Genomic DNA, 22,291 nt, shown 5'->3' with positions numbered 1-22,291 from the left:
CATTTGGAACAGGAGACCAATTGGATGCAAAAGGCCTTTTGAGGGGTAGGGACGCACATAGGCCTCCCTCCAGGCAGGTCACCCATAACTTTTCCTTTACAGATGGGAACCTGGAAGTCTCGACTGCATTTGGGCTGGGAGCTAAACTTGGAGAGTTCTTCTTTCCTAAATCCTTTCATGTTTTTGGTGTGTGTCTGATTTAGTTTTTGTTGTTGTTTTTTTTGTTTTTGTTTTGGGTTTTTTTTGTTTTTTCTTTTGTTGTTTTTTTTTTTAGGGCTGCACCTGTGGTGTATGGAAGTTCCCAGGATAGGGGTCGAATTGGAGCTACAGTCACTGGCCTACACCACAGCCACAGCAGTACGGGATCCGAGCCATGTCTGCGACCTACACCACAGCTCACGGCAATGCCGGATCCTTAACCCACTGAGCGAGGCCAGGGATCAAACCCACATCCTCATAGTTACTAGTCGGATTCGTTGCCGTGGAGCTGCGACAGGAACTCCCTGATTTCAGTTTTTGTTTCGCTTTCATTAGACATTTCTTCCCAACTGTCCCTCTTCAACTCCTTCCCTCCTTCCCTGGGAATATGGACTGGTCCTGGTTGCCTCCCTTACTCTTCTTGGTGCTTCACCATTGGTGAAACACTATCCAGCAATCCTGGATTTCCCAGCCTGTTTCCATACGGCAAAGGCTAGGAAGTTAAGACACTTTCTCCTGCTCTGCCTTGCAAGTTGACATGGGTGACCTGCTGTCCATTCTTGGCATGACTCACCCCATTCCCAGCCCACACATGTCCTAGCCTCAGGGGTCTTGCTAGACTCCACTCGCTGACCCTTCTGTATTACAGCCATCACCTGAAGGTCAAGTTTCCTCTCGGAGGCGGAAAAAGTCTAGCAGTGAATCACCACCCCAGGCTTTCTCCACTAGTGACCGCTATGACTTATCACCTTCATGCCTTCTTTGGGTCATAAGGGACATTTTTTGTTGTCTTTTGTTGTCTTTTTGTCTTTTTGCCTTTTCGAGGGCTGTTCCTGTGGCATATGGAGTTCCCAGGCTAGGGGTCTAATCAGAGCTATTGCTGCCGGCCTACGCCAGAGCCACAGCAATGTGGCATCTGAGCCACATCTGTGACCTACACCACACCTCACAGCAACGCCGGATCCTTAACCCACTGAGCAAGGGCAGGGATCGAACCCGCAACCTCATGGTTCCTAGCTGGATTCGTTAACCACTGCGCCACGATGGGAACTCCCGTAAGGGACATTCTTAAAAGGCCTCTGCAGGTGGGCTGTACAGACCTCGATTGAGAACTGTGACTTTTAGGAGCTGGCTCAACCCAATATAATAAATTGTCCAGAAAGAGAGTACCTGGTGGTCTACTAGAGGCCACCTGCAAAGCTATCGAGCCAGGACAAAGGAGTTACTTACATAAGCCAGGGGCTGCTTGTCCTGGAGAAGCAGGAACTTGTGGTTCTGTTCTGGTCCAGCGTACTCAAGGACAAGAGCAAAGTGCTCAATGTACCTCAGGGAAAGCCGGTCCTGTAATGTCACCATCACATCCTATGGAAGATAGAAGAACTTTGAGAGAGCGATCTATTCCAGCTTTAAGATACCCAAGTCCCCAAGATAGGGGAGGGCAACTGAACATCAAGAAAGATTAAAAAAAAAAAAGAAGTTCCCATCGTGGCTCAGTGGTAATGAGCCCAACTAGTATCCATAAGGATGCAGGTTTGATCCCTGGCCTCTATCAGTGGGTTAAGGATACGGTGTTGCCGTGAGGTGTGGTGTAGGTCGCAGATGTGGCTTGGATCCAGAGTTGCTGTGGCTGTGGTATAAGCTGGCAGCTACAGCTCCAATTCGACCCCTAGCCTGGGAACTTCCATGTGTTGAGGGCGTGGCCCTAAAAAGACAAAAGAAAAAAAAAAGAAAGAAAGATAGTCCTGGGGAGAAAACTGAGGCTGGGGAAGTGGGCTAGGCAGAGGAGAGTGACCCACAAGTGCTGTTGAGGCCTGGGGAACACCAAAGTTGCAGGGGGTTGGAGATGAGGTTTCTGAACTTGGGCTGGCTGGGCACAGACCAAAAGAAGGTCATTGGCATTCCCGCTGTGGCACAACGGGGTCACCAGTGTCTTGGGGGTGCTGGGACACAGGTTTAATCCCTGGCCTGGCACAGTGGGTTAAGGATCTGGCATTGCTGAAGCTTCAGTTTAGGTCACAGCTGCAGCTGCGGTTTAGGTCGCAACTACAGCTCAGATCTGATCCCTGGCCCGGGAGCTCCATATGCCGCAGGGCGGCCAAAAAAAAAAAAATAATAATAATAAGGTTATGTCCCTCCCCACCTCTTTCCTTCCATTCAACACATTTATCTCCTGTGTGCGTACTAAGTGCCAGGCACTGTGCTGGCTCTGCCCTCACCTTCTCACAGAAGTCAGAATGTTCACTCTGGTTTGTCCAGCAACTCTTTCCATAGGAATTAACAAAAGCCAAAGCCATAATTACATGATTAAAAAGCAGACAACTTTGGGATTCATCATCTAAATCAAGTGACTGGAGTTACTGGCAATCATGTTCACTGCTGAGTGTAGCTGGCATTTTTTTTTTTTTAAGTGCCGAACCCGCAGCATATGGAGGATCCCAGGCTAGGGGTCGAATTGGAGCTATAGCTCCCGGCCTACACCACAACCGCAGCAACTCGGGATCCGAGCCGCGTCTGCAACCTACACGACAGCTCATGGCAATGCCAGATCCTTAACTCACTGAGCAAAGCCAGGGATTGAACCTGTGTCCTCATGGATCCTAGTCAGATTCGTTTCTGCTGAGCCATGATGGGAACTCGGTAGCTGGCTTTTCGAGACGATCAATTTAACAACTTGAAAAATGTGTCTGGGCGGAGGAACCATGTCACGTGTTTCATGTACAGTCACGAATCTGATTACCTCTGTGCTCCGTCTGCTCTGCTGCCCTCCTTTGAATATTAGGGTGTCTGGAAACCTACCCATGGGGGCTGTCCACATGCCACTTTTGAGACTTCTGCCATCTATTTGCTGTGACTTCGGCATACACCAGCCTCCAGCGGGTCCGTTGGTAGAGTTGGCATCACTCAGCCCCACCCCCCACCCCCCCAAAGGCCGGCAAGAAGCAGGCTTGGGAATGCGAAGCTGCTTTCCAGCCAGAGTTGCCAAACAAGCCCCTCAGTGAACATCGACAGCCCTTTAGCTATTCAAATGTTAGGCTGGCAATTGGTGGGTACTTGAGAGCATCTCTTTATCCAAGTAGTCACAGAGGCGCCAGTGTTGTTGGAGTTCTGGCAGCGACAAATGAGGTGTTTTTTTTTTTTTGCAGTTCGGCTGTGTTGGGACTGTGGATAGCCAAGCTGGTGATTGCCAACTGGTGTTACAAGTGTAACAGCCCCCGTGCCAGGCTGTCGATTCACCCAGGTACCTCTCTGGGACAAGTGGCTTGGCAGCCTGTCCAAGTTCCAATGAACAGCCAGTGCACCCTCCCTGCAAGTTACGTGTAAGATCACAAGCCAGGGGACAGTGCTGTCCTGGATGGCAGGGTACCTGCAGGCCCCAGTGGAGGAGATGCTGTGAACTGGGAGGAGTAAATGCACCGGTGTGGAGACAGAGCTACGGTGGACAGAGCGGCCCATCAATTAACACCAAGGGGGATTCTGGGAGTTCCCTGGTGGCCTAGCAGGTTAAGGACCTGGCAGTGTCACTGCTGTGGCTTGGGTCGCTGCTGTGGTGTGGATTCGATCCCTGGCCCGGAAACTTCTGCACACCACGGATACAGAAGAAGAAGAAGAAAAGAAAAAACAAGGAGGATTCTGACACCCACATCTGGAGGAGGGACACTTGGACACCCCCGGGGGGCCCAGTTCCAATGTCTCTCCCACAGACGGAAGCCTTCCATAGGCAAGACACCATCCTGGGGCAACCTCAGGACTATGTTTTTGTCCCAGGTCACCTGGGGGCCCCACTCAAGCCCAAGGCCTTGGTTCAATCAACATGGCCCAGGGATTCGCAACTTGGGCGCTACTGACACTTGGGACAGGACAGTTCTTCATCATTCAGGGATTGTCCCACTCCTTGCAGGACAGTTAGCATTTCTGATCCGGAGACACTAAATGCCAGACTACAGGGATGACCCCAAATACCCTCACACATTCCCCAAAACCACACTCGGAGGGGGCAGGGCTGACCCTGGCTGAGAACAGCTGGCAAGGCCAATTCTGGGCACCTGATAAGATCTCTTAGGGAAAGCTTCCTGGCCCAGGGCTTTCTATCTTTATAGGGTTGTTCTGGTCCCAGCAGGGGTACCAGCAGGACACCTGTGGGTCAAGGTGGGTTTTCTGGGCAGGCGCTGTAACTTCCCAGCAGTCTGGGCAGCATTAATAGCATGGAAACATTCATTTGGGGGATGGTATTCTCTCCCTCTCTCTTTTTTTTTAATGCGGCACCTGCCACATATGGAGGTTCCCAGGCTAGGGGTCGAATCGGAGCCGCAGGTGTAGGTCTACACCACAGCCATGGCAACAGCGGATCTGAGCCACATCTGCACCCACGCCACAGCTTGAGGCAATGCCGGATCCTTAACCCACTGAGCGAGGCCAGGGATTGAACCCGCATCCTCAAGAAGACTATGTCAGGTTCTTTTTTTTTGCAGTTTTTTTAAATTTATTTTTTCATTTTTTTTATTACTCAAATGAATTTATCACATCTGTAGTTGTATAATGATCATAACAACCTAATTTCACAGGATTTCCAAGAAGACTACGTCAGGTTCTTAACCCACTGAGCCACAACGGGAACTCTGGTATTCTCTCTTTGGAGAGAATCCAGGAGAAGCAGGAGCTGATATTTCTGTTCCAGAGCTGACTCGAACCTGGAGGTTAATAGTACCATCGCCCCTCCTCCTCAGGGGAGTAACTACTGGCTGAGCCGTTAAGAATCGGAGCTCAGTAATTGCTCTTCCTGTGAAAGGAATCGCCAAAGGGACTGTTGTTGGTGGACTTTTCAAATCTTGGTTCAGTGCTTAAAATCTGGTTGTTATTTTAAAAGCAAGGCATGGATAAGCTAATCTCCCGAGAGATGGTTTGTTGATTTCTGTGTGTACACTTGCGTAGGTGTTATTGTATCAATACACATCACTTTGGCTTTATAAATGGTTTAATGATCGTCACAGTCTTTAGCTCCGCCGAATCTGAAGGATGCAGGGCAACAGCAACACAGAGCAGTTCGGAAGCAGATGCGTGCGCACAGGTGCACGCGCGTGCGCACACACACACACACACACACACACACACACACATATACACACGCACACACCTTTTCAGTCCTACACCCAGCTGGGCACACAACCGTCCCCCAGCACAGTCACTGCGGAGTGTATGCTTTTTCAACCTGGTGCTCCCAGCAGCAGGAGCTCAAAGGCCAAGGCCACCTTGCTCTGGCAGCGAGTGGCTCTGGGTAGACTCAGAGGACCCCGGGGCTCAGCAGCTGTGCGCGCTTGGAGAGGACAAAGCTGACCCGGGAGAGGGGACTCTGCGTACCTTAACAGTGGTCCGGCCATCAAATGTGAACGACTTGATCTGCCCGTTTTCTAAGAAAACCTTCAGGACGTTGGGGATGAGGAGAAGAGCTTCTTTCTTCATCATTTTCTGTGAACAGGCAGGGAAAGGACAGGAGAGGGGCTCACACAGAAGGAGGAGGGAAGCCAGAGGAGGGGCGAGGAAAGGAGGAGAAAAGAGAAAAGGGGACAGGGAGCCAGAGGCAGGGAGGGACAGACAGACAGAGGGAGCAATTGATCAATGATAACGTTACGTGGAGACCAGAAACAAATCCTCCAAGAAGACACGGGGCCATAGCAAAAGCTCCCCCTTCATTCAATGTCACAGCACACGTGGAGTCCACTGCGGCTCAAAGCTCCACAGATCAGAGTGGGGCTTGGCCTGCAGGGACCACCAAACACAGAGGGCTGATGGAAGGCCTTAGCGGCCCGCCTCACTCACCTGCTCTCACCTCCTATCATCCACGGCCGCTTTCCTTTCCACTGGGCCCTTCGCACATTGAGATTGCTTCCACATCAGGCCTTTGCTCTGCCATTCTCCCTCCTAACTGGTCCCCTAGGTCCTCTCTGACCGGGCTCCTGCCTACTTCTCCAGAGTCTTGGAGGTACCCACACCACCCTCTCTTTTTTCCCCCGTTTCAGCCACACCCTTGGCATATGGACGTTTCTGGGCCAGGGATCGAATCCAAGCCACTGCGTTGCCCTTCACCACAGCTGTGGCAACGCTGGATCCTTAACCCACTGAGCTGGGCTGGGGATGGAACCTGCGCCGCCACATAAGACAATTCCGGATCATTAACCCACCGCACCACAGCGGGAACTCCCACACTGCTCTTTCATGCCTCCATACCTCTAACAACTCATCATGCAAGGACTGCCTCACACCCTGTAGGACACTGAGCATCTCTAACTGAGACACTAAATGCCAAGAGCATGCCAAATAGTTGGGATGACCCCAAACACCCTCAGGCATTTCCCAAAGCTCTCTGAGAGTGGGCGGTACTGACCCTGATTGAGCATCACTGGCAAAGTCCATTTTTGAACCCCTGATAATTCCTTAACAACTGCTTTTCTGGCCCAGGTGTTTCTGTATTTATAGAGTGGCCCATGTTAGGTTGTCAATAAGTATTTACTAAATAAAGACGGCTCCCTCTGCCTTCCTCTTTTGCTCCTTGGCAAACTCCTACTCATCCTCCAGAACCCAGATCACATATGAATTCTGTAACGCCTGGCCAATATCATCAGGTACTTGGACCTGGTGTTCACACTTGTTCCCATAGCAACTTACACACACCTCTCTTAAGTGCTTTTATATTTTCGAAGAATGTTTGCCTTTCACAATCAAACAGAGAATCTGGAATACCACAACCATGTCCTATTCAATCTTTGTAGTCTCGACATTGGGCAGAGTTCCCAGCACACAGTTGGTGCTCAATAAATGGCTGCTGAATATATGAACAGTCGCTGCTTAATATGTGCTTACTGGAATGATTAGACTCATTAGGAGAATCCGACCATTTCCTCGGGCCAACATCAGCAGTTACATAGGAACTGAAAAGCTGCAGAAGACGGCCAGATTCCTGAATTCACTGAGCCTCTGCTATGTACCCAGCATCATGCCAAGCCCCATGGGGACTACGGCAAAAGCAGAGGACCGGAGTCTAGCCTTACATTCTTGTTGGAGTTATGCATTGCATGCACACACACAAATCCACTGGAGAACAACAATAAAAGCAGAACAGACCAATGGCTATAAGATAGTCAAGGTTTCCTGGATGAATTGGATTTTTTTCTTTTTTTGTCTTTTTAGGGCCGCACCCACGGCATATGGAAGTTCCCAGGCTAGGGGTGGAATCGGAGCTGGAGCTGCTGGCCTGTGCCACAGCCACAGCCACACCTGATCTGAGCTGCACTTGCGACCTATACTACAGTTCACGGTGACACTGGATCCTTAACCCACCGAGCGAAGCCAGGGATCAAACCCGCATCCTCATGGATACTAGCTGGGTTCGTTTCTGCGGAGCCACAATAGTAATTGTCAATGAACTGGATTTTGATTTTAAAGGAGTTGGCAGGTTTGGCCCACGAGAGAGGCCAGAAGAGAACAGTCCAGATCTGGGGACAAAGTATGAAACCACAAACAAACAAGTCCTCCTGGGTCGGGGTATGGTGGGGGCGGGGGTGTGCTATTGTGACATCAGGGCATTTCCGCATGGAGTCAAGCCACAGTGCCGGGGGGTGGGGGGTGATGGGATCTAAAGTTCGAAAAGTGACTCCCCAGTTCTCTCCCTGATCCCGAGACGCCTCGCTCCCGCCAAGCCCAGAGGCCCCGGATTCCCAGACTGATGACGCTCAGCGGTGGCTGGTTTTATTTAGCACGCTGGGTTGGACTCAGATAATTACTTAATTGATTTTGCTTAAAAATAGAGTTGGCAAGGAACGCCCACAGGATTTATTTTTTGCTCTGGCTGCTTAATAAAGCCCTGGAACATGAAGAGAAATGGATGATAGGGCAGCCCAGAGTCACCTGGGCCTGGCCTCCCCCAGGTCCGGCCCAGTGGTGAGTCTGCTCTGGTCCCCAGTGGCGACGGTCGTGATGGTGGTGGCGGCATTGGGACATCAGGTCATTTCCTGAGCACAGGGAAGGTGGATGCTTCCCTCCCAGACAAGAGCCTCCCACCACACCTGGTGGCCTGTCCAGAAGCGACAGAGTAACCCTGGGTGGGTTCTAGCCCCTCTGGGGCGTTCATGTTCAGCTTGGTCTGGAGGGAGGGCTTGCTTCTGCCTGCGGCTGGAGGGGACGCGGACAGGGGAGTCGTGTAGAAGAAGGGGAGAGGAGGGAAGAGTGCCAGGGAGCTGCAGAGAGGGGAGAAAAGGGGGGGAGAGGAGGGGAGGGGTTCTTCACTGGTGGCCTGGCCTTGGTGGGTTACTCTGATGCTGAGCTGGGACAGGCTGCACCTGTCCGCACTTTCCAAATTCAAGTCTCATTTCCTCTGGGTGTTGCAGGGCTCGGAACCCAAATGTCCCCTTAGTGACCAGGACCTCAGAGTCGGAGTCAGCTTTACCCTGATCCAAAAGGACCACACTCTTCCCTTTTCTCTCTGTTCACCGGCCCTGGCTTCTCGTCAACCTCTTGCTGGGGCTGACATGGAGCCCAGCCACCAGTTATTCCAACAGCTCGGCCAGCAGGGCCCAGTTGTCTCTTTGGCTTCCTCGAGCATGGAAAGAGGAGATTGGGGAGGAGAGTCAGGGAAATGGAGATGGAAGACAGCTGTGTTCTCTGTCCATCTCCCCCCCCACCGCCCCCGCCACCGCCTTCGGTCTTTTTTAGGGCCTCACCCGAGGCATATGGAGGTTCCCAGGCTAGGGGTCCAATCGGAGCTACAGCTGCCAGCCTATATCACAGCCACAGCAACGCCAGATCCGAGCTGTGTCTGTGACCTACACCACAGCTCATGGCAACGCCGGATCCTTAACCCACTGAGCGAGGTCAGGGATTGAACCCGCGTCCTCATGGATACTAGTCGGGTTCGTTACCACCGAGCCACAATGGAACTTCTGTCCTTCCCTTCTGAGTGGCTCTGCCTTAAAGACCTAGAGAGGTGTCTGATACTCCCCTGATTTCCCCACTCAGGCTGGGCCTCCTAGCTTTTCTCAGCTGTGCCTCAGTACAGAAATGCCTGCAAAAGCATGCCAGTGCCTGATAGCTCCGGCTAGCCTGCCCTCACACACACCCCCCCCCCAGGGCATCGCCAGCTTCTGCGGATTCCTAGGGGGACTCAGTTATCATCCATGGCCGCTTAATACACATCTCCCTGCTCTCCAGCCATCTCTTCTCATTTGCTTATCTGGGGCACACAGCTCAGTTCATGTTAGCCCCACAAAGCAGTGAGAAAGACCGGGGGGCTGGCCATGATCAATGCCCCCCCCCCAGATTGGCTGCCACGTGGCCTGAGCTGTCAAGCATCCCCTGCCACCTAAAACCATACCTCGCTGAGGTGGATTCTATACCATCTCAATCTGAACCACTTGTCCTCCCAACATCACTGAGAGGTACCCAGAGGCAGGGAACAGGTATTTATTCTGCATTCCTTATAGTTCAGGGAACCGCAGCAGGTTCCCAGAAGTTACTCAAAGCTCTGTGACTCAGTGAGTCTGTATCATTTCCCTCAGACTGCTTTGCTCTCCTTTGCACAGTCGTCTTTGCTCAAGACGTGGAGTTGCACGATCCTCCCCCTAGGAAGGAGGCTTATAGAAAATAGTATTTTTGATGGAGAAGGAAGCCTGGCACCCCAAAAGGATTTACCCACAATTCCTGCACTATTTGAGAATAGAGACCTTAGGGATTTTACCCAGGTGTCCTGGCGTCCTAGTTCTGGGCTCTCTTGCTACTTTGGGTCATCCGATTCTATCCCACAGAATCAGCTAGTCTCTCTACTTTTTTTTTTTTTTTTTTGTCTTTTTGCTATTTCTTGGGCCGCTCCTGCGGCATATGGAGGTTCCCAGGCTAGGGGTTGAATCGGAGCTGTAGCCACCGGCCTACGCCAGAGCCACAGCAATACAGGATCCGAGCCGCGTCTGCAACCTACACTACAGCTCACGGCAACGCCGGATCGTTAACCCACTGAGCAAGGGCAGGGACCGAACCCGCAACCTCATGGTTCCTAGTCGGATTTGTTAACCACTGCGCCACGACGGGAACTCCTCTACTTTTTTTTTTGTGAAGAGTGCTCAGTGTCACCAGATCTTCAGAAAACTGCTACCTCCTTCCTGTTTCTATCAAGGAGCCAAAAGATGTTTAGGAAGCACCTGTTCTAAGCATAAGCTACTGTGAAAGACACGGAACTTTCTCCGAGCACCATGAGGATTCTGAGTGAAATTGATACATTTTCCTTCTCCACACAATGCCCAGGGCTTCGCTGGATACCACACCCCCCTCACTCGCTAACCCACCCTCCCTGGAGCGTCAAGGTCACCCCTCCAACTCCTTTGTGATGCTGTCAGATGAAGCAGATGGGCAACTGACCCCGAGCTCGATGGCTAGGCTGACTCTGGCCAAGGACCGAGGCGAGGAGGGTGAAGCCGCACTTACTGCATGTGTTTCTCCAACCGCCACCTGCTCGGAAAATCGGACCTTCACAGGATTGGATCTCAGCTTGGCCTTCTTCGCAGCACTGATGAAGGCAGATTTGGGGGACTGGAAAAAGAGCAGAGCGCCAGTAAGTTCCCGATCCCTGGGACAACCCTGACCGTTGCCACATGTCTCAGTAAGTAAGATGTCTCAGTATGGATACCCTTTGCCTTGCTCATCAATAAGTCAATAAATCAGTATTGATTCCCTGCTAGGTGCAAGGCAATGTTCTAAGTGCTTTCTGAGATGATTGGTATGTTCTGAATAAGCTGGGGCATGAATCGAATTTGGTTAAATTGAATCCCATTATTAATGCTCTAGGCCTAGGGGAGTTTGCAAAAATTCTTGGTAATAACATACACTGAAGGTTTATATATTTGGTTTCCTTAATGTGAGCTATACCTAAATGGTGGGTTTTTTTTTCACATCGGAATATGAACATCTCAAAGGATTTATAGAAATGATCTTATTCATTTCGAAATATGCCCTGCCTCTAGGAAGGAGGCTCATAGAAAATAGTATTTTTGATGAAGAAGGAGGCCTGGCACCCCAAAAGGATTTACCCACAATTCCTGCACTATTTGAAAATAGAGACCTTGGGGATTTTACCCAGGTCTTCTGGGTTCTCTTGCTACTTTGGGTCATCCGATTCTATCCCACAGAATCAGCTAGTCTCTCTACTTCCTCTATTTTTTTTAGGACCGCACCTTCGGCATACGGAAGTTTCCAGGCTAGGAGTTGAATCGGAGCTACAGCTGCCGGCCTACGCCACAGCCACAGCCATGCAGGACCTGAGCCTCGTCTGCGACCTCCACCACAGCTCATGGCCATGCTGGATCCCTAACCCACTGAGCGAGGCCAGGGATCAAACCCTCATCCTCATGGATACTAGTCACATTCGTTTCCGCTGCACCACAGCGGGGAATGCCAGTCTCTCTAGTTCTTGAAAACGCCTACGACTTCAGCAGGACACATGGCTAGCAAATGCTGGAAACTCAGTCCTTCCTGAGTGTGCCATGGATTCGAGGAAATGCATGTATTCTTTCATGTGGCAAATTTAGGGAGGGTCCACTCTGCACCAGGCACCGTTCTAGGTGATGAGGGACCCAGCAGTGAACAAGAGGGACAAAGCTCCCTCCAGGAGTGTCCACACAATCAAGGACAGACAGACCAGAAATTCCTCTTAGGGAACAAGTAAGGACTGGGAGGACAAGTTGAGCAGAATAAGGCATCACAGCAGAGACAGGCAGTGATGGGTGGTAGTGATGGGTGGTGTTATTTTAGACAGGCTGGTCAGGGAAGAACTTGTCAAGGAGGTGACATTTAAGAAGCCTGAAGGAAGTGAGCGAGCGACAGCCACGAGGATACCCGCAGAAAGACTTCCAGGTGGAAAGAACAATAAAGTCTTTGAGGTGGGAGGAGGACTGGGCACCTGAGAAAGAGCCAGGGTGCCCAGTGTGGCTGGAGCAGAATGATGGAGCCAGAGAGGTAGTGCTCAGAGAGGCAGCTGGAGGCTGGGTCATGGAGGACCTTGTGAGCCATGGCAAGACCTTCGGATTCTGCTTCACTTGGAGGGTTTTGGGCAGACAGGGTCTGACTTGCATTTTTGAAAGGATGCCTGTGGCTGCTGGGTGGAAAATCATGCCGGAGGGCGGTGGCCAGAGGAGGGAGACCAGGTTGGAGTCTACTGTTGGAATATAGTTCATATGTGATGGAGGCTTGGGCTGAAATGGTTATCATGGGAACCGGCAGGATGGCAAGTGAGTGGATTCTGGATAGATTCTGAAGTTAGAACCAAGACGCTATGTTGATTGTGGGAAGTGAGCAAGACAGGAGTCAAAGAGAAGAATGGAGATGCCATTTACTGAGACAAGGAAGACTTCGTGGGGGAATCAGCCAGGTTTGCGGCTCTTCCAAACCACCTCCCCTGCCAGCCTTGCCATGGAGCCTGCGAGCCCTACAATCAAGCATTCCTTGGATTAAGGCCCTGAAGGGTCCCTGCCAGCTGGGAAGGCAATAACTTAAGCTATTTTCTGCCATTAAAGCCACAGTTGAGTTTCCTTTACCAGAGCAGCCACAGGAGGGCAGGACCCTAAGATAAAGACACACAAGAAACAAACATCCTCATCAGCTCTTGGGCTCTGGTCCCAGCTGTGTTCCCTTCTGAAGCCAGCAATCTCATTTCCCCAGAGAGGGCAAATTGCAGAAAGCCACCTGTTCAACCCGAGTCCGGCAGAACCTCAGGCAGTGGGTCTCAGTCCTGGCTAAGTGACAGAAACACCAGAGGGAGGAGTTTAAACCACCACCACCACCCCCGCCCCCATCCAGACTGATGACATCACATTCCTGGGGATGGGGCTCAGGTATTGGTATTTTTTTTTTTTTTTGTCTTTTCTAGGGCCGCTTTCCTGCAGCATGTGGAGGTTCCCAGGCTAGGGGTCTAATTGGAGTTGTAGCTGCCGGCCTATGCCACAGCCACAGCAACTCGGGATCCAAGCTGCGTCTGCAACCTACACGACAGCTCATGGCAACGCCAGATCCTCAACCTACTGAGCAAGGCCAGGGATCGAACCCGCAACCTCATGGTTCCTAGTCGGATTCGTTAACCACTGCGCTACCACGAGAACTCCTTGGTATCTTCTTAAGTTTCCCATGATTTCGAAATGCAGCTAAGAGATTGGGAACCCCTGTGCTAAGGGAACCTTAGACTTCTCATCCTGAGCCACAAGGACAATTGGTCGGCAGCACCCAATAGAGCACAATCCAGGGCTGGAGATCGTTGCAGAAAGTGCTCACAGTATTGATTGCTCATGGGAGAAATGCCTTTGTGTGTTGCACGAATTTCTGCCAGAGGTGCCAGGCACAAGGTAGGTGAAATCGTTGTTCTACCTGACAGCCACCCTGTTTTCTCTGTGATCATCTGTCACCCAGTGTCCCCATGCACGATGTAGAAAGAGGGATCTCTAGAGACCTGAATGGGCCAGGGAGTCCACCCTTCATTTCCACATGGGAAATGGAGGCTGGGGAAGGGGATATAGTTTACTCAAAGCATCAAAATAATTAGGCAGTGGAGCCAAAACCAGCACCCTGATTTTCCGAGTCTTGGATCGGCCATCATCATGCAGAGCAGACTGAAGCTGGAAGTCCATTCCTGGTCTTTGGTCCCCTGGTCTGGTTTTACCTTGGTCCTATTGAATGGGTTTGAACATATGAAGAATCTGAACTGGTATTTTTTTATGTATTCACCTACGGAGAGAGGCCAGCCTCCTTGCTATCCCTACCAAAAGTCTACGATTAGATCCTCTCCTAAAGATGCCACTACCAAAAAAAAAAAAAAAAAGTCAGATATTTATAGCAGCAAAGTCAGAAAAGATAAAGTGGAATTGCCAGTATTTTCAAGGATTATAGTCATTTCCAGTGTCTCTTGTACAGCTATTTTCAGCTTGTTTGTGCCTCATTCCTCACTGACCCTTGTCCTGTTGGTTTCTAAGACTCGAGCCTATTCTCAGTCTTCAGCCTCGATCACTGACTGTGACTCACTCATTGCCAGCTGGTCTCTGCTACATGTCACGGAGTCACATCTAGCCTTATGTTTCCACACAGGTGACAAATGCCTTGCAGCGTGACGTGAGGGGCTCTCAAAGGTTGCCCTGTCCTATAGCATCTTCGAAGAGCAACTATGGGGCCTGAAGTTCTTTTTTTGATTTTTAAAATTTCAAAATTTTTTTGTTTGTTTTTTAGGGCTGCACCTGTGGCATATGGAAGTTCCCAGGCTAGGGGTCGAATCAGAGCTGCAGGTGCCAGCCTACACCACAGCCACAGCCACAGCAACTCAGGACCCGAGCCACATCTGCCACCTACACCACAGCTCACAGCAACGTCAGATCCTTAACCCACTGAGCGAGGCCAGGGATCGAACCTGCATCCTCATGGATCCTAGTCGGGTTCATTAACTGCTGAGCCACAACGGGAACTCCCAGGGGCCTGGCGTTCTTGATACTAGAGTTATTCCCTTGAATTAAACTATGGAGAATTGGGAAGGCCCTGGTCAACATTCGAACACGGTGTCAGGAAGGAGTCACGAACATACTTCAGGAGCCAATAGACCGGGCACCTGTGTGGGCCAGCGCCTGCCCATTTATTTTTGCAAATAAAGCTTTGTTGGAACAGAGCCATTCTCTTCATTTATGCATTGCCCATGGCCGTTAGTGAGCTACCACGTATGGCCTACAAAGCCTAAAATATTTACTATATGGCCCTTTACAGAAGAAGGGAAGACTCAGGCACTGACTCTGGCATGCACTCATCCAGTGTTCCTAAAACTTCCCTGATAAGAATCATTGGGAAATGCTCATTAAAACACAGATTTCGAGGTCCACACCAGACTGCAAGAGAAGGTAGGGCCCAGGAGTCTATACTGTTGAAAATGTCCTAACCGACTAGGCATAGATTAAAGCGGGGACATCTGAGCCCTTCACTGACCCCATTTTTCCTCCAAGCAGCTGGGAGGCTCATTTCGCAATAGGCACCCTTTCTGGCTAAAATGAATTTGGGCTTGAAACACGGGACCAGAATTGCTAAGTACCTCTGGGGCCACTGCAAGTCCCTTGAAGTAAATATGAAGCCAGCAGCTCAGTGGAATAAGCAATAGAAGCGAGGAACCTGCCTTCATCCCTTAGGACTGAATTCAGCAACTGCCAATTCTCTGACCATTTTTTAATTTGGTGGCTCTATTAGTACAGGTTTCAGGGTTGTGCTCACGTGCATGCTGGCTAAAGACAGGTATGGGGCCCAATGTCTTCGTGTATGATAGGGCCCTACTTTGACAAGTGTGCAAGGATTTTGAAAAGATGGAGCTCGGGTCCCTGAAGCTTTGACAGCCTCCTGATTTTCCTTCCCGCTGGCTCATTTTCTTTGACACCTGAGCCTACTTATAAGCAATTCCCATAGCAACCACGGTGGGAGCCTGGGAAAATGGAGGGCCATCTTGGCTTCGTGGGCCCACGGATAAGGGACCCAGGGGGCCTTCCTTCCCACACTCAGGACTGCCTAGAGGGGACCACGTCCTCTCTCCAGCTCCCCAGGCCCCCCACAAACCACACAGAACCCTCCCTCGCCATCTATTGCCTAGTTGGGTAGTTCTGCGTACAGCTCCCTGGACACACAGTCTTCTTCCAACTTCTGTGCCCAGCTCGTGCTCTCTTCATGATCCTCACCCTTCAGGATGTCCCAGTGTCCCTTTTGCTCAGCTAAAGGCCATCTCTAAAACCCAGCTCAGATTCTACCTCGGTCCTGAATTCTTCCCGAGCTCCAGCATCCTCCTCCCTGGTTGTAGGAGAGATGACATTTTATTTTATTATCATTTGCCTTTTTAGGGCCACACCTGCGGCATATGAAGTTCCCAGACAAGGGGTCAAATAGGAGCTACAGCTGCCAGCCTATACCACAGCCACAGCAACTCGGGATCCAAGCCGCGTCTGCAACTTACCCCACAGCTCACGGCAACGCCGGATCCTTAACCCACTGAGCGAGGCCAGGGATCAAAACTGCATCCTCATGGATACTAGTCAGGTTCGTCACTGTTGGGCCGCAACAGGAACCCTGAGATGACATTTTATATTACTATGTCTCCCCCCAGCTCCAAGCACAGAGCAGGCACAGAATATAGTAGTTGATTGCCAGGGAGGGTTAATTAGTCCATCAATTCAGCAAATAGGGTTTAGGGCCCTGTGGTCTGTGAAAGCACTATACTCAAGAAGCTCTGTGGAAAACTAGTTTTTCTTCAGTGGTTCCTGTTATTTTGGCTTTTTTACTGGGCAGGTGACTCCAAGCAGAGGGGATTGAGACTCTTGGTACAGGTTAGTTTGCAGAAGCAGAAAACTACGGTTTCATTTGAAGGGAGTGTCTGCTTGTTTTTCAGGGCTATGCTAGGTCACAAGCTAGTACTTTATTTAAAAATATTTATTGAGGACATATGATGTACGAAAGTCTAAGGGTACCAAATTCCCTTTTTTTTTTAGCATTTTAGGGTTGCACCTGCGATATATGGAGGTTCCCAGGCTAGGGGTCTAATCGGAGCTGCAGCTGCTGGCCTACACCACAGCCACAGCAATGCCAGATTCGAGCTATGACTGTGACCTACACTACAGCTTGTGGCAACGCCAGATCCTTAACCCACTAAGCGAGGCCTGGGATCAAACCCGCAACCTCATGGTTCCTAGTCAGATTTGTTTCTGCTGTGCCACGAAGGGAACTCCCAAATTTCTTTACATAGAGAGAGATTTTTTTTTTTTTTTTTGGCCACCCCTGCAGCATGCAGAAGTTCCTGGGCCGAGGATCAAACCGAAGCCACAGCAACAGCCCAAGCCACTGCAGTGACAGTGCTGGGTCCTTAACCTATTGTGCCACAAGGAAATTCCTAAGGGTACCAAAATTAACAAGTATTCAGTCAATCATAGGGAATAATAGTCTTGTTATTCAAAGACTAAAGAACACTCTTAAATACATATAGACTTATGAGGTGGTTATCTATACAGTGTGGTTTGAGGATCCCTATGACTGCCCAAATACTTCCCAAAGATCTGCCAAGGTCACAGTCACTCTTTTATTTTTTTGGCTGTGGTACGTATGCAATGGCTTGATGTGGGATCTCAGTTCCCAGATCATGGATTGAACACGGGCCATAGCGGTGAAAGCTCTGAATCCTAACACCTAGACCACCAGGGAATTCCCAAGAGTCACTCTTTTTAAAAAGAAAAAACATCATCGGAGAGAGACTACACATTAAACCATGTACCTTGGCTACATATCAGAATCATCAAGGGAGCCTTTTAACAAGACTGATACCTGACCTTTGTCCCCACAGCTTCGAATTCAATTGGTCAGGGCTAGAACCCAAGGATCAATGTTTTAAGAGCTGCTCAGGAGGCTCTACTGGATAGCCAGGATAGAGAACCACTGTATTAGACCATTACTGGCCACTGGAATGTAGGAATGGCGAGAGCCTTAGAGATTGTCTGGTCCTATGTTTCCCAAAGTCTACTGAGCATCAGAATTCCTTGTGGCTCTTATTCAAAGGACAGAGTCTTGGGCCAATCCTGGACCTATCGGGAAATTGTCTTCTGGGAGATTGTCAAGCATGAACATGATGAGTTTGGTAAAAGGCGGCAGTCTCCATGCACCCATGAGATGCCAAGTGCCTACTGCAGACGAAGTACCATGTAGGGGCTATAACATTATAACAGTGAACATGTGCTGGCGGGGGGAAGGGGGGGTTCCTTCAAGAAGCTTTCGCTTTTAGTGTAAGAGAGAAGCAGTTAATTTGTGTTTTTCACAGTTGTATGGTTTGTAAAGTCACCTCGAGTGCTGAATGAATGACTAGTGAATGGGTATTTCTAGAGGAAGTGTGTGTGTGTGTGTGTGTGTGTGAGAGAGAGAGAGAGAGAGAGAGAGAAGGGGGAGGGGGGAGGAGGGGAGAGAGAGGCAAAGAGAGAGAGAGAGAAAGAGATAGATTATAATCTTAAATTCCAAAAACTCAACCTGGTAGATTCAACTGTCTTTATGTCACGGGGAGAAAATGAGGCTCTGACGTGTTAAGTGACTTGACTGACGCCGCCGCACTAACAGGTATCAGTGTTGGGGTTCACCCCATCCAGCTGTCCCGGGAGCCGGAATTTCCTGGACTACACTGGGCTGCCCCTACCCTCTCCATCCTCTGGACACCTCTGTATGACAGGTGAAATAAGATAGAGCCTTATCTGGGTGGCCTCAGCTGGGAATGTGTGCATTGAGAGCTTCACGTTTTTCACACTTCTGTGCATGTCAGCAAATGACCAGGAAAGCGCCGTGGCAATTGATTTTGGAGTTACAAATAAATCTTAGGTAGTGGGCAAATTTGCAAATATGGAATCCGTGAATAATGAGGATTGACTATATGCGAGGCTGACATTTGGTTGGGATGCACTGAAATGGCCATACCTGTTGTAAAATATTGAGGGATCCTTTCCCACTGATCAGTCAGTAGCCACTGACCCTAAACTTCCTAGGTGTCACCTGACTTCTCCCCTGGGATCTTTTTACACATGATCAACTAAAGGGTTAACACCTGGCACAGTTAGGCAGACTCCAAGACTGCTCTGGTGCTTGTGGCTGGCTTTCATTCCTTTTTTTTTTTTTTTCCTTTGGTCTTTTTAGAGCCGCATCCGTGGCATATGGAGGTCCCCAGGCTAGGGGTCGATCCAAGCTGCAGCCACTGGCCTACACCACAGCCACAGCAACACCAGATCCATGCCACATCTGTGACCTACACCACAGCTCACAGCAAGGCCAGATCCTTAACCCACGGAGCGAGGCCAGGGATCGAACCCGTGTCCTCTTAGATACTAGTCAGATTCATTTCTGCTGAGCCACGACGGGAACTCCATGGCTTTCATTCTGATTAGAAGGCCCCTCCTGTACAGGTTGCTAACTGTTTTAACGCCTGTGTTATTTGTGCTCGCCCACGTTTCTATGTTTCTCAGGTTTAGAGAGCACAAGGCCAAGAACTAGAATGTAAGCTCTCTGGGGGTAGGGACCATGTCTGCCCTGGGGACTGCTGGATTCCCAGCCTGGAAGAACGCCTAGAATAGCAGGCCTTCAGTAAATGTTTGATGAACAAATGAATGAATCACAAACTCTCGCTGAGGTTAGGCAAAGGAGTCTGGAAGACATGAGTCTCAAGCCAGGTCTTCAAGGAAACAGCCATGTATTAGAGGATAGGGGACCAGGACGAGGACAGACATCTGCAGGGCAGGAAGATCTAAGAAGTGTACAAAGGAGGAGAAGGGAGTGCCCTGGCCATGGCAAAGACGGCGTGGGATGGAGCAGTGGGGATATCAGAACTGGGGGGCCAAGGATTGTTTGGGGCACTGGGATAAGAGCTGAGACACAGATGGCGAGTGTTAAGCTCTTCGGTCTGCACCTGCATTGGAACACTTGCGTTTCATTTTAGATCAGGTTGCCCTGACAGCTGGAAGCTGGGTTTCCCTCATTCCCTCCAAAAATACTTATTTAGTGCCTATTCTATGCCAGGTGCTGTTCCAGGCACTGGGGATACAGCAGTGAACAAAACATAGTCCCTATCCTCGTGGAGCTGACTTTCCAATGAGGGAGACAGACAATAAATACATATAAGTATAATATTTCATGGGAATGTAAAATGGTACAGCCACTCCGGAAAGTAGACTGGCAGTTTCTTAATAAACTAAATCTACATTTAATATATGACTCAACAATCACACTTCTGGGCATCTGTCCCAGAGAAAGGCAAACTTATGCTCACAAAAAAAACCTGTACATGAATGTTTATAGCGGCTTTATTCGTGCTAGCCAAAACCTGGAAGCAACCCAGATGTCCCACCGTGGCTGGATGACTACACAGTGGTACATCCATACCACGGAATACTACTCAGCAATAAAAAAAGAGCAAACTGTGGAGACAAGCAATGGCTTGGATGCATCCCAAGGACTTTGTGCTGAGTGAAAAAAGCCCATCCCCAAAGGTTCCACACTCTATGATTCCATTTCTACGATGGTTTTAAGATGATGAAATTACAGAAATGGAGAACAGAGTAGTAGGGATTGCAGGTGGGGAGTAAGTGCCCCATCAAAGGGCACATGAAGGACACTTTCGGTGACAGAACTGTCCAGTATGTTGACTATGTTGAAACATGAACCCACACATGTGACAGACTGACAATGAAACACAAACACACATTGTACTGATGTCAATGTCCCAGTTCTTTGGGGGGGGGGCACACTTGCGGCATGTGGAAGTTCCCGGGCCAGGGATCGAACCTGCGTCACAGCAGCAAACCAAGCCACAGCAGTGACAATGCTGGATCCTTAACCCCTAGGCCACCAGGGAACTCCAATGTCCCAGTTCTGATATGATGCTGTAGTTACATCACATGTAACCTTTGTTGCAAGAAAGAGGGTAAAGCTACACAGGGATGTCACTGTCATAGCTTTGCAACTTCCTGTGAATCTACAATTCTTTCAAAATAAAAAGGTTAACATGGTGTTCCCGTTGTGGCTCAGTGGTTAATGAATCCGACTAGGACCCATGAGGTTGTGGGTTCGATCCCTGGCCTCGCTCCATGGGTTAAGGATCTGGCGTTGCCGTGAGCTGGGGTGTGGGCTGCAGATGCAGCTCAGATCCCACATTGCTGTGGCTGTGGTGTTGGCGGGTGGCTACGGCTCTGATTAAACCCCTAGCCTGGGAACCTCCATATGCCGAGGGTGCGGCCCTGGAAAAGGCAAAAAAAAAAAAAAAAGTTAACAGGAGTTCCCGTCATGGCTTAGTGGTTAACGAACCTGACTAGTATCCATGAGGATGTGGGTTTGATCCCTGGCCTTGCTCAGTGGGTTAAGGATCCAGCATTGCCCTGAGCAGTGGTGTAGGTCACAGATGCAGCTCAGATCCCAAGCTGCTGTTATCTGTGGTGTAGACCAGAAGCTACAGCTCTGATTCGACCCCTAGCCTGGGAACCTCCCTATGCCTCAGGTGGGGCCCTAAAAAGACCAAAAAAAAAAAAAAAAGTGGGGGTTAACAATATAATCTTTCAGCTCTGCTGGGAGAATTAAGCAGTATCAGGAAATAGTGGTGGGTCGATGCCATCTTAGAAACCAGAGTCCAGGAAAGCTTCTACAAGGAAGTGACATTTGAGGAGACCTGACTAACGAAGCAATCCACAGTGGGTCTCTGATCAGAGAGGTAAATTCTAACCACACCACAAGCACCATTTTAGGGGAGAAATGGTAGCCATTTTCATGGCAGGAGATTGGGGAGTGGGGACTGCGGGCCACTGCCCACCAGGCCACTGCACATGTGCAGTAAGGTGGGGAGGGAGGAGCTTATAGGTACCACCCACTGTGGGGCGGAGCTTGCATGCCCAGAGACAGAACTGCCATCGAGATAAGCCTAAAACCAGAAAGCATGTATGTATGTAAGTGTGTGTGTGTAAGGTTCACTGACACAGAAGAGGCAGTTAGTGCCAGAGTTTGATTTGAACCCCATCCTCCTGACTCACGAGCCCATGTTTTGCACCTATGCATTGCCCCTGGCTTTGCACACCACTGTCACCTCTCTCTCTGGAAAAATCTTTCTCTCCATCTCTGCCTGGGAAATCCTGCCACATCTCTCAAGGTAGAGCTCAGGTGCCACCTCCTCAGTGAAGCTTCCCCTGATTTCATGTCCTCCATCCCCAACAGATGTGACCTCTCCTGTGGCTATGGGGTGAGGGGGACATCAGTGCTGGGGTGCAAGGGAGTGCTGGGGACACTGGAAAGGGACAGCTAGGCTGGAGGTGGAAGGAGGGCTCTGAGTTTTCGTGCATTTGAGCTAAGATTGCTATAAGGATGTGACCTAGAAATGGACACCATGCATTCTGATTCCAACTTTTGAGAAGAGCCTGGGGATTTTCGCTTTTATTTATTTATTTATTTAGCTTTTTAGGGCCGCACCCACATCGGCATATAGAGGTTCCCAGGCTAGGGGTCTAATAGGAGCTACAGCTGCCGGCCTGCCCCACAGCCACAGCAACACAGGATC

General features: G+C 50.0%; 1 protein-coding gene across 7 annotated transcripts in view; it reads right to left on the bottom strand.

The window, feature by feature from the left end:
* FRMPD3 (FERM and PDZ domain containing 3) overlaps window positions 1–22,291 on the bottom strand; it is a 156,370-nt gene that overhangs the window by 41,218 nt on the left and 92,861 nt on the right. For all 7 annotated transcript variants that reach the window (XM_085008121.1, XM_085008120.1, XM_021080189.2 and 4 more), the window contains 3 exons: window positions 10,663–10,767; window positions 5,554–5,661; window positions 1,429–1,560 (listed from right to left, as the gene is read on the bottom strand). In XM_085008121.1, the coding sequence (XP_084864247.1) occupies window positions 1,429–1,560; window positions 5,554–5,658 (237 nt within the window). In that variant the 5' untranslated portion in view covers window positions 5,659–5,661; window positions 10,663–10,767. The remainder of the gene's footprint in view (window positions 1–1,428; window positions 1,561–5,553; window positions 5,662–10,662; window positions 10,768–22,291) is intronic.

This window comes from Sus scrofa, chromosome X (genome assembly GCF_054392235.1).
Source record: "Sus scrofa isolate SSC_HxYL_T2T_F1_AM1 chromosome X, Sscrofa_HxYL_maternal_Yorkshire_Landrace_v2.0, whole genome shotgun sequence".
NCBI classification, from domain to species: Eukaryota; Metazoa; Chordata; class Mammalia; order Artiodactyla; family Suidae; genus Sus; species Sus scrofa.
The sequence above is the reverse complement of the archived record's forward strand: the minus strand, read 5'-3'. Positions and strand labels throughout refer to the sequence as shown.